This window comes from Elephantulus edwardii, unplaced genomic scaffold, assembly GCF_000299155.1.
Source record: "Elephantulus edwardii isolate Elephantulus edwardi_28Jun2011 unplaced genomic scaffold, EleEdw1.0 scaffold00053, whole genome shotgun sequence".
NCBI lineage: Eukaryota > Metazoa > Chordata > Mammalia > Macroscelidea > Macroscelididae > Elephantulus > Elephantulus edwardii.
Window position 1 is genome coordinate 7,115,639 of NW_006399803.1, and position 17,904 is coordinate 7,133,542.

The 17,904-nt window shown below is 43.2% G+C and overlaps 1 protein-coding gene across 3 annotated transcripts in view; it reads left to right on the top strand.

The window, feature by feature from the left end:
• ZNF827 (zinc finger protein 827) overlaps positions 1-17,904 on the top strand; it is a 261,480-nt gene that overhangs the window by 39,868 nt on the left and 203,708 nt on the right. For 2 of the 3 annotated variants that reach the window (XM_006887002.1, XM_006887003.1), the window contains exon 2: positions 15,083-16,135. The exons of the other annotated variant lie outside the window; for it this stretch is intronic. In XM_006887002.1, coding sequence (XP_006887064.1) covers positions 15,083-16,135 — 1,053 coding nt within the window. The remainder of the gene's footprint in view (positions 1-15,082; positions 16,136-17,904) is intronic. 3 annotated transcript variants of the gene reach the window in all.

Below are 17,904 nucleotides of genomic sequence, written 5' to 3' on the forward strand. Positions count from 1 at the left end.
AACAACAACAACATCGTTGGATCCTACTTGCCAGTATTTTATTTAGGATTTTTGCATCAATATTCATGAGAGATATTGGCCTATAGTTTTCTATTTTGGTGGTGTCTTTTCCTGGCTTTGTTTTAATGGTCATTTAAAAGAATGACTTGACAACACTGCCATGTGCAGAGCCCTTTCTTGACGCAGGCGTAGACTCTACCCACCTCTGACTTCGGCTCTAGTGGCTCATTTCCCCAGCTGGAATGGACACTGGACTCTGGTTGTCTTCTCCACCAGACAGCTTTAAGTAGCTAGTGCTTTTTCAATTTTATGGGCAGTAGTGAGAGTGTTTGGGCACCCTGGGCATCGACGTTACAGTAACTGCAATCTACATGGTTTTGTTCTGCGGAGTGGACGCTGTTCCCAAGCATTTACCTCCAACAGTAGACTGAAAGCCCTGAAAACCCCAGAGGTCGCTTAGCTCAGACAGAGCTGGAGGGGTGTAGAGATACAGTTTAAAAGTTGGCAGTTAAATTGATTTAAATTCAGATTTGTTTTATGCAAAAAAGTATATATTTGGTCCAGAACAGCCTTATAGACAGTATAACCAGCCTTTATGAAACTTTATAGAGGTCATTGCTTTTGGCTTTGTGATACTGCTTTCCTCTCCTTCTGAGATAGACCCCGCCCTTTAGTTTCTGTGATAGGTCCAGGGTTGGGAACCAATCAGAGAGGGAAGGCCGTGAGGGGCGCGTGGTTGTAGAGGATAGGGGTGTGGGGAGACAGGGGTTCGGGTGAGGAGAAGTGGGGGCTGTACTTTCCTCTTTCTCCCTCTCTCTCCCCCCTACCTCACTCATCCTACCCTCCCCACTCCTTTCATCCCTCCACGCCTTGCTCCCTCTACTGAGTCACTGAGACTGAAAACCCAGAACCTGGTGCAGCAAGATTTTCAGACTCCTGGGAAAGATGGCCTCAGAAGACAAAGCTTGCTTTTGAGAGAAGACACTAGAAGCAGATGAGGGAAGAGCCCTCGCGGTGCTTTCCTATCTGATCCTGCCTCCTTTGTGCCCCTTTCAATTGTTTGGTTTACAAACGTGAGCAAGTTTCTTATGCAGTTCTGGTAGTTTTCTGTGATTTGCAAGCACTGGATCCCTGATGAATATCCCCCTACTATGTGTAGGGCATTGAGCAAGAATACAGTAACCACTAACTGATACTGCCTCATGGAGTTTGTAATCTGATGGTTTGATTTCAAAACTCTTTGTAAGTACAGCAAGATAATTGGCAAAATCTACCTTTAACAAATTAACAGATGGTGTGCTTTAAAATGTGTAACTTTCAAAATATTTAAAAAAAATTATTGGCTTAATCTATCTAACATCTATCACCTGAAGAGTAGCTTTCTTCATGCTTGGGATATTTTTGATAGTTGGCAGCTCACTTATAAGTGAATTTCCTACATTGTTTATTAAAATCTTCTTTATCCTTCAAGGTCCATTTCAAAAGCCACCACCGCCATTGAAGTTAATCGTTCCCTCTTTTGTGCTTATAAAACTTTGTTCCTTTGTGGCAAGGAAGTTCTCATGACTTAGTGAGTAAGGAGTAGTACTGCCAACCCAATGACAGGTGGTTCAAATCCACTAGCTGCTCATTGGGAGAGAAAGATAGGTAATTTCCTCCCATGTGATTTACAGCCTTTGAGACCCTGCTGGAGGGTCACTTATAAGTTGCTTCTTCCTTGATGGTGTTGTGTTGATCACATTTATTATTGCACCAGTCACTATAATTGGTATCTTTTTGCAACCATGACTCCTCTGTTGATTATAAGCTGGTAGAGTTCAGAGGCATCTCTGAGTTTTCTGATGCAGACCTTGAACATAGTACTAATTCACAGATTAAGTAAAATTTCATAACTGGTTTTGATAGTATCCCTTATTCATTATTACTGTTGTTAGGTGCCATTGAGTCGAGTACGACTTATAGCGACCCTGTGAACAACAGATCTGAACCCTGTCCTATCCTGCACCAGCCGCACACTTCCTGACACACAGGAGCCCTTTGGGGCAGTCACTGCATCACTTGACCTGGTCAGGAGTCTTCCTCTCTTTCACTGACCCTCCACCCTTCCCAGCATCATGTCCATCTCCAAAGAATAGCCCCTCCTAGCAACATGCTCCAAGTATGTGAGGTGAAGCCTCATCATTCTTGCCTCCAAAGAGCACTCCAGCTGCACTTTCTTCAAGACATACCCATTTGTTCTTTTGTCCGTCCACGGGATGGTCAGTGCTCTTCTCCAACACCACAGTCAAAGACATCAGTTATTCTGTCATCCTTATTCACTGTCCAACTCTCAGATGAATTGCAGGTATTTGGAAAAACTATGGCCTGAATCGGATTCACCTCAGTCCTTAAACTGACATCATTACTCCTCAATAAATTGGAGAGGTTCCTAGAGTGCAGATTTTCCCAGTGCAGTGTGTCTCCTTACTTCCTGACTGCTGATATTAAGGGTGTTAATTGTGGATCCAAGCAAGATGAAGCTGTTGATTGTAGACTCCGATTCATAGTGACCCTCTGAACAAGAGATCGGAACCTCTCATCCTCACCATCCTCACAATCTCTGGTCAAGCCTATTACTGCATTCACTGTGTCCGTCCTATTCACTGAGGGTCTTCTTTTGCTCACCTTTTCCTAGGGAGCTTTGGTGGTGAAGTCTGTAGGAAATTGTACCCATAGCCCATAGGTGGTGCCTATGTGTTGGTCTGAGTCCACCAGAAACTCTGGGGGAAAAAAAGGTTGGACAGTCTCCTCTCTTGCAGTGTACAGCCTTGAAGGCCCACTAGGTGTCGGCTGGTTCCTACTCGAGGGCAGTGGGTTACTATTTGCCCAAGAATGATGTCTTTTGCAAAGATAGGCAACTCCAACAACATACTCAAAGTATGTGAAAAGTTTAAAAAAAAATTTATGAAAAAGCTGACTGTGTGATTTGAGGTATGGACTATGGGCATAATAGAGGCCTAGTGGTGTAGTAGAGGCTCTGGGGTCAAGTAAGGACAGCCCCTAATAGATTGTTACTGCCATCCCAAAGGTACATGGTTCAAATCCACCACCTACTCCATGGAGAAAGTTGGACAGTTTCCTCCTCCATGATTTACTGCCCCTGAAGACCCCCGGGAGGTCAGCCAATGGGTCGGTTTTAACTTGATGGTATAATAACAACAGTGGTGCAATGGCTGATCACTTGGCTGCTAACCAAACCCCCCAGCACCTCTGCGTCTCTAAGATGGACAGCCTGGTGAAGCCTGCTCTGTCCTCCAGGGTTGACTCTCAGGCATGGCTAGATTACCAAGTAAGCTGGGTAAGCATGTGCTTTTCACACGTGGAAAAATAGGTGAAATTGTTTACTACCGCTTAGTAAGGACGGAAAAACCTGTTCTTGCTTTGTTTACTGAGGACTCTCTCCCTGTCAGGAATTGTAAGGTTGAAGAGAGCCTTTAATTCTGTTGTTATTGTTGTTGATTGCCTTCAAGTCGAACATGAATCAGTGACCCTGTGAATAGAAGGCCTGAAGCCTCCCCTACCACTATCAACATTTATCAAAGTTCATAGCGTTTCTGGAGGCATGTTATTTAGGAAGTGTAGGCAGGGGCTTTTTGGGAGGTGCTAGACATATCTAGAGGGAGTCCTTGTGGCCTAGTGCTAAGAACTTGCACTGCAATCCTAAAGCACATGGTTTGAATCCCCCAGCCGCTCTGCGGGAGATATATGGGCAGTCTCTTCCCATGTGATTTACTGCCTTGGAGGGTCAGCTGGGAGTTGGTTCTGACTCCAGGACACACAACAGCAACAAGCAGAATTTTTGATGTGGTGAATATTGCTTGTTTGGTCAGCGCATGCTGTCCATGGGTCGCCTCATACTGTCCACAGCAGTGGGGGTTTTGATTTTTATTACTGATAAGCAGACATTGCTGATAATACAAATATCACAGTGATGTATGGCCTTTAAAGTCAGCTATATGGAGAGTTACAGGTTTCTATCAAGTGAAAAGGAAAACATCAAAGAGTTCTAGGTTAAAATGAACAAACCTGTAGTCACAGGAGACTTTTACAGGCATTGCCGTTTAGAGAGTTGACCATGTGAGTGAGTCAACAGCTCAGATTATTGTTGTTGTTGTTGTTAGGTGCAGTCAAGTTGTAGATGACTCATAGCAACCCTGTGAATGAAAGACCTGAACACTTGTATAATCTTCATCGTTTCTCCAGGTTCATAGTTTCTGGAGGCAAGCTATTTCAGAAGTAGATGCCACTCCTGCTTCCAAGCTTGTTTTAATCTGGAAGCTCCACCCAACACTGTCCACCATGGGTAACCACTATCGCATTTGACACATGAGTGTCACAGTGTTTAGCATCACAGCAACCACAAGTTACCTCTGTACAGCAAATGGACAGACCAGTGCTATACCACTTAGAAGAATGTTTGACCAAAAACAGTTAAAACCAGGCCTGAGGGCTGCAGATTAAAATCACCCAGCTCAGATTATTTCTAGAATCATTCTCTTCAGATCCTGCTGCTTAAATTCATGTAGACTTGCTGGTGGGCGTGGTTAATGGATTGGTTTAGAGAAGAAACTAGAAGTCTGTTTTGTTTCAGCCCCATCCAAAAGGCATGAAGATCAACAGGCCTCTGTTTTAGTTTCCTACTTTTTCCGTAACAGAGTATCACAGTATTGTTATTGTTGTTGTTGTTATGTGCTGTCAACTCACTTGTGACTTATAGTGACCCTATGTACAACAGTCCTAAACCCTGCTCTCTTGTTGCTGTTGTAGATGGATTAAAACACTAGAAATAGATCGTCTCTCCATGGAGGCAGGGTTGGGCTCTCTGAAGGCTGAGGGGAAGATTGTTCTCTGTATCTTCCTAGCTTCTTGTGGCTCTTGGTGTTCTTTGATTGTAAATGCATCAAAATCCCAATCTCTGCCCTTAACATACATTCTGCTTCCTATGTCTGCCTTTCTTTATGTTTGTATTACTGTTCTTCTTACTGACTTCATCAGTCACATGAGCTATTCTGCCAGCCCAATGGCACACTCAATCTACCAGCTGCTCCTCAGGAGAAAGATGGGCATTCTCCTCTCTTGTGATTTATTGCCTCTGAAAACCTTTTGTAGAATCAACTATGAATTGCTTTTGACTTGACAGCATATAATACCGTCACCACCACCACCACGTAACAGCACCATATGAGACATACTGCATTAGGGCCCAGCATACTCTAGTGTAACCTCGGGTTATAACATAACCAATTCTATCTTCAAAGATCCTATTTCCAAGCAAGCTCACCTGCACAGGCAAGTCTTTGGCTTGTCTTTTTGGGGGAAACAATTAAAGGCATACAAGGGTCTCCTCTATTCCCCCCCCTTGATCTTTCTGAAGGAGAATGGTCTAAATTGAGTATTAGTCCTATTAAGTGCAACTGATTAAAACTGCCACATCAAGAAGGAAGTGAGTTAAGAAGGCATTCTTTTCTGAGAATGCTGCAAGAGTTGTGGATATCAAGTTACCCAGTTGCTTGCTTGAAGACTGAATTATAAATAAATGTGTTAGGTAGTGGAATTTTGTTTTGTTTTCCCCAAAGGAGACGAATTCACCACACTGAAGCAAAATTTATTCAGCATATTTTCATTCTGTAATTGCACCATTTCTATTCTTAATTCTTTGCCTTTCTGATTAAAACCAAACAAAACAGACTGTTGTGTAAAATTGACAGGAGCGCCTGTGAACCCGCCAGTCAGGCGACATAGGTTGTTGTAAAATTAGCAGTGGAAGCCTTTTCCTTTTCAGGAGGTTAAAAATAATGTATTTACAAGGCAGATATTTACATTGGCCATTCCGAGGCTTCCCGGGGAAGCCTCCACGAGGAAGCTGTGAAATCCATGGTGGCTGTGTGGTGGAAGCACTGCACTGCCAGGAGTTTTACTCGGGGCTGTGACTCCAAGTGTATCCCTCCTTGTTTGACAGACAGGAAAACAGAGGTGTCTCCCCACCCAGAGTCTTTTCAAATTGTGTAAGGGAAGCTTCTTGTTCTGAAGTTTCTGGTGTCATGCATCCTCTAACTTGCTGGAGTGCTTTATTTTGTGTTGTCTGATGAGAGAGACTTTTTTCTTGATGTGGTGGGAAAGTGGATTGCTTGTGGGGAAAGGTGCTGGGAGGCCTTGCAAATGTAGCTTTAAGGTGAGCTCACCCCACCTGGGTGTGCCACCGCCTTCAAGGAACACCTTGATAAAATGTCATGTGGAAGTCCAGGGGGCACAGCAGACAAGAAGTGAATATTTGTGTGGAAAAACCTTGTTGCCTGTGTTTTGTGAACTGAAAGGTCTCTCATGCGCTGCCCCTCACCTCTGCTCTCCCCGACTCATCTCACATTTATTTCTCTGAAACCTTCCTCTACTTTTCGTTTGACCCCCAGGTGATGCCAGAATGATTTCAGATATGTTTCTTCTCAAGTTTCTGCTCTTGCTCTTTCTAGGTCATGCATTACAATTGTTTGGGGGTTTATTATTTGAATAACCTCAATTTCAGTAGCAGCGTCTGTGGAAAAGCTATTAGTAAGAGTATTATGATTTTTAAGAAAAGTAGTCTGAGAGTATTTGAGTTGCTTTGAAATCCAGACAAGAGTGGAACTCAGTGGCCCTGCCTGTGATGAGGTGAGGACTGGATGGTTGAGAAAGATTCTGCATGTTTTAGTGGACAGCAGTCCTCACATTGCCATGGAGTGGGAACTCACTCATAGCTGACCCTCCAGTGGGTTTTCAGAGGCTTAGTGGTAAGGAGTTATGCTGCCTACCCAACCACACGTGGTTTGGATGCAGTGGTTTGGATGCAACAGTGGCTCCGAAGGAGAAAGGTGGGCGGTCTTCTTCCCTATGATGCACTGCCTCCGCAAACCCACTGGAGGCTCAGCTGCGCCTCAGTTCCCATAAGGAATCACACAGGAAGAAATCGCCCATCTTTCTCCTGCAGAGCAGTTGGTGGATTCAAACTGTCCGATTAGGCTCCGCCACTGAGTTGACAGCACAACTCCCCGCAAAAAGAATCTGTTTAAGAAATGTCTCTTCTAATTATTTTGGGTTTCTTTCTTTGCCCCTGCCCAAGGTTGGAAAAGTTATCCTAAAGTGTAGATATTAGCTTTCTGTGTAACTCAAGGATATTTGCATTTCCATACCACCAATTAGTAGGATAAGAGCCTGGACTTGACTTTCCTACCTCTTGGTTAGCCCAGGAGGTCATTAACTCTTCACCTTCCAAGAACTTCGTGAGCATTGGAACAAAACCCCAAATACCAGTTGCTGTGGATTTATTCCAATTCCTGGTACTCCGTGTGTGACAAAGTAGAATGAAGTTCAGAATTAAGACCTTTTGGAAGCAGCTGATCAGGCCTTTCTTTGGAGAAAGCTCTGGATGGTTCAAACTGCAAACTTTTTAATTAACAGGAGAGCAATTAAACTTGTGCCCATAAGCATAGCTCCCACTCAACTAGCCAATCAGTCAAATAAAAACAAAAGTCATTGTAGTTGGTTAAATTTGACTTGTTACACCTCTGAGCCAGCAGCCAGCACGGAAGTGCCCCGCAGGGTCCCCAAGGCTGCAAATCTTGACAGAAGCAGACTGCCACATTTTCCCTTCTAAAATTATCTGGTGGTTTCCAATCCCTTATCTTTAGATTTGCAGCCTAACACTCAAACATAGACAGAGTAGGAAGTGAGGTTTTGCCTTTGGGGCTTTGCCATTAGAAGTGCAAAATTCTTTAGGTGTTTGGTTTCATTTTTTAAAACAGATTGCAGCAAAGAGGAGAGGCCAGAGAGATTAGGATGTGGGATAACGGATACTCACCACAATGATTTTTAGTGAATCCTGCCCTCATCCAAGAGCACCTCCCTGCTAATTTCCTCTTCCAGAAGGTGGCAGGATAGATACCTTATGTAGCCTTTTCAATGACTTCTGTCCACTGGGCAGTGAGGCCTGTAATGTGCTGGGCCAGCAGTGGAGAGACTGTCATTCTCCTTCCAGCATTAGCACTGTGGGCTGTGTGCCTTTGACTCAGCCAGATAACCATTACAACAGAAGTTCAGGAGGATAGAAACCAGAATTCAGGGTGCAGTTCTCACAGGAAGTCCTTCTCTGTCTACTCCCACTTCTGGTAGCTGAGAGTAAAGGTTGGGTTGTTGGGTCTCCAGATGCTTCTGGATCAGTGTCATCCTCCTTCTCCACCACATGTGACTCTCTGTCCTGCTACTTAAGTTTAGGGCCCATCCTATATGATCCAATTCAGAGAAAAGGAAAACCTGTTTCCAATTGGGTCATATGGCATGGGACTGTGCTAAGATTTCAGCTTATATTTTGAGGGCACACACACACACAAAAAGTACTTGATGAATAAGACATAAGGAACCCTGTTGGTACACCTGTTAAGCTCTGACTGATAAATGAAAAGTTGGCAGCTTGAACCCATCAATAGCTTACAATCTGTAATAGTAAAGATTACAGCCAAGAGCGCCCTGTGGAACAGTGCTACTGGGCTCACTGTGAGTTAGATGCCACCCAAAACAAACAATATAGAACCCAAAAAGTTCTGTTATAATACTTTTTCATCTTCCCTCGCCCCTTGTTGTGTACCATCGAATCGGATCCCACTGGGACAGGAGGAGATTGCCCTACCTTCTCCAGCGGAGCATCTTGTGGATTTGAACCACGTGCATTCGGGATTGCGGTGCAGCTTCTTGTCACCAGGCCACCAGATGTCCCTGCCATTATAATAATTTTTAAGTGTACAATTCTTTGGCATTGATTATGTCCACAGTATTATGCAGCTATCAAATGCTACTTTTCCCTAAACCTTTTTATCATCTTAAACATATGAAAGTGTCTCAGTTCATTTGTGTGTTGTCTTGGAAACCCAGTGGAGAGTCTGCTGAGTATTTCATGAAGGATAATAAAGAGTCAAAGAAGTGATTCTGGGAGGAAATAGCCCCCTAATTTTTTACTGTTGTGTTGTTCTTGTGCACCATGGAGTCGGAACCCACTCATAGTTGACCCTTCAGTGGATTTTCATGAGACAATAAATCACATAGGGGGATTCCTGGTGACTTAGTGGTAACGAATTTTACTGCCTCTGAAAACCTGCTGGAAGGTCAGTAAAGGATCAGTGTTTCTTGATGGTACACAACAACAAATTGCATGAAATTAGATTGTCTATCTTTCTTCAGTGGAGTAGCTGGTCAATTTTAACCGCATACCAGCAACCAGGAAATAAAAAGATGAGTTGCCTTGGGAAACTCTGTTGTCAGGGACATCTCCAAAATACTGAAGAACAATGAGGTCTGTCTGGAGACTAAGGTGTGCCTGATCCAGGCCATGGTCTTTGCAATCACTTGTTATGCATCAGAAAGCTGGATAATGACTAGGGATGATAGAAGGAGAATTGATGCCTTTGAGCTGGGGTGCTGGAAAAAAGTATTGAATATACTATGGACTGTTAGGAGAGCAAACAGGTTAGTCCTGGAGAGGGTGAAATCAGGCTGCTCCTTAAAAGAAAGGATTCTGAAGCTCCATCTGACATACTTTGGGCACCTGGAGAAGGACATTATGCTTGGGAGGGTGGAGGGACAGTGTAAGAGAGGAAGACCCACAGTGAGATGGATTGGTTCAGTGACTGGGGTATTAGGGGTAGGTGTTGGAGACAGTAAGGTTGGCTCAGGATAGAGCAGGGTTCAGAGCTGTTGTACATAGTAGGATTGCTATGAGTCACAGGTGACTTGACAGCACATAACAACAACCACCTTTGCATTGATAGCACAATTTCTTACCACTAAGCCACCAGAGTTCCCTTATGGTAATTCTTACTGTAGTGATTTCTAAGTCTTTTACTTCTTTTATTATTTATAAGATAATTTCCCTTTGGTTGTCTCAGGGGATAAGATATTTAGTCTGGAGTTAAGAAAGATGGCTTGCTAAACTAACATAGTATTAGCCCTAATGTTGAAATTGATGTTGACTGCTTGGTGTATGAGAAGCCATAGGAGAAAGTAGGTAGCTCAAGATCCATCTACATTGATTTCAGGAAAGATGAAAAATTTTGAAATTCAATGGTGAGAAGGAAATGTTGCAAATCATATGTAATCAGGGTGTGTGTGTGTGTGTGTGTGTGTGTGTGTGTGGTTTCCTAACAGAGAAATACAATTTTACCTGCTTTTTCTCCCAGCCAATTCCATTTGCTATTTTACATTTTCTTCATAACTTATTAAAAAACCTCAGGAAGGAGTTGCAGAACTTTAGCTTAGTGAAAGAGAATTTGTCATTTGTGACATTTCTTCTCTAATAGCATGGGAAGATCAATGTATTAGTTCGTAGTTCATGCATTACTAATTGTAGCAGTTCAGAACCGAAACAGCATGTTATATGACAAATTTCCTTCAGTTGAGACTTTTGACTCAATTCCTAAACATTTATTAAACTCTTCTAGGTATGATGTGAGATATGTTGTTATTAGGTACCACTGAGTCTTCTATCACTCCTAGCAACCCTGGAAACAAGAGATCGGCTCCGATACGCTCCAGTCCTTTGTTAGAGTCACCATGCCAATGCATTTCACTGTGAGTCTTCCTCTCCTTCACTGACCCTCTGTTTTCCCCAGCATGGTGTCTTTTTCTGAGAACTGGGACCTCCTGACAACATGCTCCAAGTATGTGAGATGAAATTTTATGATAGTCTGTTTGCGTCATTGTGTTAGAATCCACTTTGAGGAGGCAGTTCTCCCCCAGTCCCGTTTTGAATGCCTTCCAACCTGCCAGGCTCATCTGCTGGCACTGTCTCCAACCATGCTTTGCCCTTATCCATAGGGGTTTGGAAGCCTTGTTATTTTAGAACTGGATGGCCTGTCCTGCTGCTTAGTTTGTTTCAGTCCGGACGTTCTCCTGAAATCTGTCCACAGTGGATGACCCTGCTGGTATTAGAAGTGTTGTTAGCATAGTTTGCAGCTTCACAGCGATACACAAGCCACCACAGTATGGTGGGCTGATAGATGAGTTGGTAGGGTAGGAGATACAGAGATAATAAAATACAACCCCTGCCCACGAGGAGCAATACTTCAGAAGATAAGCCCACCGTAGACATAATTATGGAAATGTTGGCACTGCATTCAAAATATGCACAGGCTGTGTCCCTTTGTCACCTACACCATGACCTGATCACTTTGATCTCTTTCCTGGTTTCCAACTTTCCAGCTGGTTTCCTTCCTCCTACCCTTGTACCTTTCAACATGTTTTCCAAACATCAGCCAGGATAGTCCTTGAAAAATGTAAGCCACACTATATCACTTCCCTGCTGAAAATGCTCCAGTCATTCCCCCTTTCACCTGACGCAGAAGACCTTTAAATAATTTGCTGGGTCTTACTGATCTGCTGAGCCCCCTCCTTCATCTCACACATACACAAGTGCTGGCTTATGCACCTGTATCCACATGTGTGTACCCACACAGGCTAACTTGATATTTCATGGACATGTCAGGTGTGTTTCCAGCACAGGTCTGTTACACTGATTCTCCTTTTGCAGGAAACACTGCCTAAGATAGCTGTTAAGCTAATTCCTTCACTCCTTGCAAGTCTTTACTCAAATGTCACTACCTCAATGAAGTCCACCCTGCCACCCTATTTAAAGTTGCAACTCACTTCCAATTCATTATCCAGATCTCTCTTGTCCAACTTTATGACAAGAAACTATGCTGCAATCCTGAAGACACGTGGTTTGAAGATCCCAGCAGCTCCATGGGAGGATGGGCCGTCTCCTTCTGTGTGATTAACAATCTCTGAAAACCCTCTAGAGCATTAGCCCTGGGTAGATTCTGCCTCGGTGGCACAAAACAACAGCAACCAGAGTACTTAGGGAGCTCTGGTGGCCTAGTGGTCAGGAGTTGTGCTGCCAACCCAAAGGCATGCGGTTCAGATCCACCAGCTTACTCCATGGGAGAAGGATGGACAGTCTCCACCCGAGCAGTTTACTTCCTCTGAGCATCAGCTCAGAGGATCAGCTATTAGTTGTTTCTGACTCAAAGACACATAACAACAACAACCATGGTACTAATCATCTACATATTTTATTTATGGCTATTCTTTTTTGTTAGTTTGTTTAACAACTCTTGCATTACTGGGATGTGAGCTCCACGAAGGCAGAGATCTTTATTGTGTTTTCATATTCTCAGCACCTGGAACACGTGTTTGGCCTGCAGCAGGCACTCCATAATTATTTGTTGAATGAGTGAATGAATAAACCTGTTACTTTCTAATTGATGCTGACTCAGCACACTTGTAAGACAGTGGAACTGCCCCACAGGGCTTTCCAGGCTATAATCTTTACAAGCTGCCACATCTTTCTCCCACTAAGTGGCTGATGAGTTTAAAACACCAACCTTTCAGTTAGCTGCTGGGGAGCTCTGGTGGCCTAGTGGCAAGAAGCTGTGCTGTAATCCTGAAGACGCGCGGTTTGAATCCACCAGATGCTCCATTGGAGAAGGAGGGGCAGTCTTCTCCTGTGCCAGTTAGATTTACTCTAACAGCACACACACACAAACACAGAGCTATGGACTTTATAAAACATGTAAGCAAAAGAAAGGAAATAAGTAGAGACGTGAAGGTGAAAACCACTAAAACTCAATGCTGGTTCCTGAAAAGATCAATAAAGTTGTGTTGTGGGTTTTTTGTTTTTGTTTTTTTTGTTTTTTTTTAAAGGCAGTTAATTGCTGCCTCACCAAGTCTCCTTTGAATGAGTGATAAGGAAAGACTAGTTCTGATTGAGAATTGTAGGGCCAATCATGAGGAAGAGAGATTTGAGATGGGTATTGGAGGATGGATAGTCAGGTTTCCATGGAAAGATACTCCAAACAGAAGAAACAAAAGTAGGAAGGTGGCAGTGTTAACGGGGAGCTCCAGGGATTGTGAGGAGCCCTGACTGTTTCTTTTGGGGCACTGAAGGAGTGGTAGCAAGTTACTGTGTTCAGGGATCAACTCAACTCAACAGCTCGTTGCCATCGAGTCAGAACCAACTCCAATTGACTCTCTAATGGGATTCAAGTCTGTAAATTACAGGGGAGGAAAATGCCCATTTTTCTTCTGAGATGAAGCTGGTAGATTCGGATTGCTAGGGAGGTGTGGCTTTTGGATTGAGAGCACAACTCCCTAAGAATTGCACCACCAGAGCTTCTTTCAGGGACAGAGATGATTAAAGAGCACTCTTAATGCAATGAAGGGGAAATTTCTAATCACCGCCTGTGAGTAGATGACAAGTATGTGCGAGATGGGAACTTGGGACTCTCAGACAGGTGAACTTGAATGACATCGGAGAAATTGTCACTAAGAAATCACTAATATGAATGGTTTGCTATTGAGATCTGACTCATCATGCTGGACTGTTTTCAAAGAGCCCCAGTGTCAGTGGTGCAGTGCCTAATATGTTGGACTGTGTCAGTTGAAAGGCTGGTGGTTCTAATCCACCAACTGTTCCTCTCCTATAACAATTTGCAGCTGCAGAAGGAAACCCTTATGGAGGTTTGCCATGAGTTGAAATCAATGGTCCTGGACTGTTTTAAAAAATGTGAGGGGAACTCTGGTGGCCTAGTGGCAAGAAGCTGCAACTACAATCCCAGAGGTGCACGGTTCGAATCCACCAGATGCTCTGCCGGGGAAGGAGGGGCAATCTCCTCCTGTACCAGTCAGATCTGATATGACGGTACATGCACACACAAAAAAATAATAAAATAAAATTTTTAAAAAATGTAAAAAAAAAATGTGAGCATGTGCTTATTCTGATTTAAGAGTCATGAAAATTGGTTAAGGTGAGATAGGCATTTATATTTTTTAAAAAATAAACTTTCCTTTTCACTAATTGCATCTTACTTTGGAGAAAATGCCTTCTCAAATTAGCTGAGTGACTTGCCTAACTAAGATCTTGGCATTAGACAGTGGGAACATGGGTTCCCACAGCCTTGGGTCTGACCGCCAGTGTTTGCTGGCTCTACTGAGCGAGCCACTGCTCTGGTTCTGAGTATGTATGATATGAAGGCATGGTGTGGGTTCTTCACAAGCGTCCATATGAGCTGCTTTCCGAGGCCCCACCTGTGGAAAACAGCAAGCTTATCTATCATCTTGTTGCTTCTTAACAGATCAACTTTTTTTCTTCCCTTCCCATTTCAGTTTATCTTGAAATAATTATTAAAAACATATGGATGGATGGATGGATAGATAGATAGATAGACAAATGGATATGTAGATGGGGATGTTTCACCCAGGGCTTTATACTGGCATGCGTAAGAATACCCTGAATCTCTCTTAAAAAAATGTAGATTCTGATTCCTCTTATCTAAGCTGGCAATCCAAATTCTAGGTGAGTTTGGGGATGTGAGGGAATAAACCAATTGAAAGTCCTAGTTTTACTTTAGGCTATTTGGTATTTTTACCTTTTATTACTTTACCTTAATCCTGCTGCAGTATCTGACTTTGTTTGGTGTTTGGTTGTTGTGTTGTTGTTTTTTTTTTTAATTTTATACTGATTTATTTACAAAGTTTGAATACATTGTTTTTCACAAAAGATCCTTCCCATTTTCTTCATCCCTCCCTTCAAATTGTGCAACCCTATGATTAACACTCCCCTCCTTTGCTTCCACCCTCCTCCTCTTGGATCCTCATACTCATTCTATATATAATAAGGGTTTTATACAGTATTTGTCCTTGTGGGACGGAGTTAGTTCACTCAGCATAATGCTCTCCAGTCCCTCCCAGGTTAGGTAGTAATTTACAAAATGATTGCTCCTGAGTGCTGCATAATAATTCCATTGTATTAATGTACCATGACTTCTCAATCCATTCATTTGTGGTTGGACATCTGGGCTGTTTCCATGTTCCGACTTTGTATTCTTAGACATTGCTGCTATCTTTCAATTGGTTTTGGGGTGGAAGGGAAGAGGAAGCATGTTAATAATTCCACTTAAATATCTTAATGAAAACATTTGCTTGTTACTCACTTTGAGAGTAAACCTGATCTTCTTAATTCCCCCAGATGTTAGTAGGCAGGAAGAAGCGGAGGGCGAACTCAGTGAAGGAGAACCCTGGTATGGAAACTCTTCAGAGACACCATCAGAAGCATCTTATGGAGAAGTCCAGGAGAACTATAAATTGTCTCTGGAGGACCGGATTCAGGAGCAGTCCACCTCCCCCGACACCTCCTTGGGAAGTGCGACTCCCAGCAGTCACACCTTGGAGCTGGTAGCACTGGACGGTGAGGTGCTCCGGGACTCGCTGCAGTGTCAAGACCACCTCTCCCCTGGGGTGTCGTCTTTGTGTGAAGATGACCTCCCAGGCTCCAATAAACCCCTGAGCAGCAACTTGAGGCGGCTTCTGGAGGCTGGTTCCCTCAAACTCGATGCCACAGCCACGGCCAATGGCAGAGTGGACTCTCCAGTAAATTCTGGCTCAAATCTCTCCTTTTCGCCACCATCCCACCATGCCCAACAACTCAGTGTTCTTGCCAGGAAGTTGGCTGAAAAGCAGGAACAGAATGACCAGTACACTCCAAATAATCGTTTTATATGGAATCAAGGTAAGTGGTTGCCTAACTCAACCACCACCTGCGGCTTGTCCCCAGATTCAGCCATCTTAAAACTGAAAGCTGCAGCCAATGCTGTTCTCCAGGACAAATCCCTCACCAGGACTGAGGAGACCTTGCGATTTGAGTCCTTCTCTTCCCCTTTTAGTTCCCAGTCCGCCAGTTCTACCTTGGCAGCTTTATCCAAGAAAGTCAGTGAGAGAAGTTTGACTCCTGGTCAGGAGCACCCACCTCCAGCCAGTTCCTTTCTGTCCTTGGCTTCCATGACCTCCTCAGCAGCTCTTCTGAAAGAGGTAGCAGCAAGGGCTGCCGGCAGTCTGCTGGCTGAGAAATCATCACTGGTGCCTGAGGATCCCCTACCACCACCGCCTTCAGAGAAAAAGCAAGAAAAAGTCACGCCACCACCTCCTGCACCACCACCTCCTCCTCCACCACCACCGCCGCAATCCTTGGAATTATTGCTACTTCCAGTTCCTAAAGGAAGAGTTTCTAAGCCCTCCAATCCAGGTAAGGCAGTCTTTTCTTTTCATCCATCACATCAAGTCTTCCTGACTGTAAATTGCTATGTCTGACTCATTGCCTTATTCGGTTGGGTTCCTCATCTCATCTGAGGCAGGAAGAAAAAAAGCGGAAGCACAACAAAACGCTCTAAGTAAGCAGCGTGGTCCTTTCACATATGCATTCCACAAAGACTTCACAAATAGCTTCGCTTCTGAAAGGTAATGAATAATCTTAGAGACATACAGTACTCCTCCCTTTTATAGAAATGATTTTTTATTTTCTTACCAAGTTAGACCAGGTCCATGGAAGATATGTTTAATGGGGGAAGATCAAAGAATCTTTGTCAGGGAGTGCATGGCATCACTGAACATGGGGAGAAAACACTGCTTTTGAAATAGTAGACAAGGGAGCGCCCACCCCCCTGCTGTCTCCATCACAAACGGACTTTTGTATCATCAGTAACTACTCTGCCCTAATTTATCCCAGTGCATACTTTTATGTTAGCATTTTTATTACTTTTTTTGTGATATTTAAGCCTTTCTTATTTATGCCATTCTTTTGTAAATTTTTTTTTGCCACCCAAGAACTCTTACAAAATATTGTCAATCAAATATAATCAAAGCATTTCCTCTCGATTCTTTATTTTGTTCAAATCTGATCAGATTCTGAATATGTGGAAAATCTGAGGCACATATTTTTTGGTCGGTTTTTTTTTTCTAATGGAGCAGGCTTTCGAAAGGAGACGTTGAGATTGTATAGAGCCTTGGCATTTACCGCTGTTCATCGAAGGGGGAAATCTAGTCACTTCAGTGCTGAGAAGGGAACCAGCATTCCATGTGCTGCCTTGTGTTTGAATTGTGGGCATAATGAATTCATGTTTCTGAGATGTATGGATGGAGCGACAGATGTCTTTTTAAGGATATCCTGCCAAACAGGAAATAGGTTCTGTGTATTTTTATCGGGATAAACAATGCCGGTGTGTGTCTGTGTGTCACCAATTTTGGATTATTTGTGGCAACATTGATGAAGAGTGCTTGAAAATACAAATAATGGACTGAATGGTAGTAACACCCTTTTGACACATTTATGAGAAATTCCCCTTTAAATTGCTGAGTACACCACATTCACTAATTATAATTGTTTTTAAGAGCTGTCAGTTTGAATCCATTGTGACCAAATGTATATGAGAACAAACCCATGCTGAGTCTTGCACCATCTGTCCTTCCACTGGGTTTGAAACCACTGGTGCAACCACTGGGTCAGTTCGTCCTGGTAAGGATCTTCCTTTCTTTTACTGACATTGTACCAAGCAGGATGTCCTCTAGTGGCTGGTCTCTTCTGGTACAGTGTCCAGAGTACATGAGATGAAGTTATTATCATCCTTGTTTCTAAGGAGCATTCTGTGTCTGGCTATGCTTCTAAAACAGACTGGTAGGCCATGATTCATTCACTGTTCTTAAGCAGCATCATAATGAAAAGACATAGTGTCTTCTGTAGTAAAATTTGTTACCCAACTTTCACTTGGTGCAAGTGCACCTTCGTTATTAAACTGCTACCCTTGCTCTTTAACATTTTATAACAGTCATCCACAGCAGATTTGCTCAATGCTATTTGGTGTCTGATTTTTTTTTTCTTTACTGCTACTTTCTTGAGTGTTGATTGTGGATGCAAGCGAAATAAAAATCCTTGACAACTTCAGTCTTTTCTCCCATTTATCACAATATTGCCTACTGGTTCAGTTGTGAGAAAATTTTTATATTGAGGTGCAGTCCGTC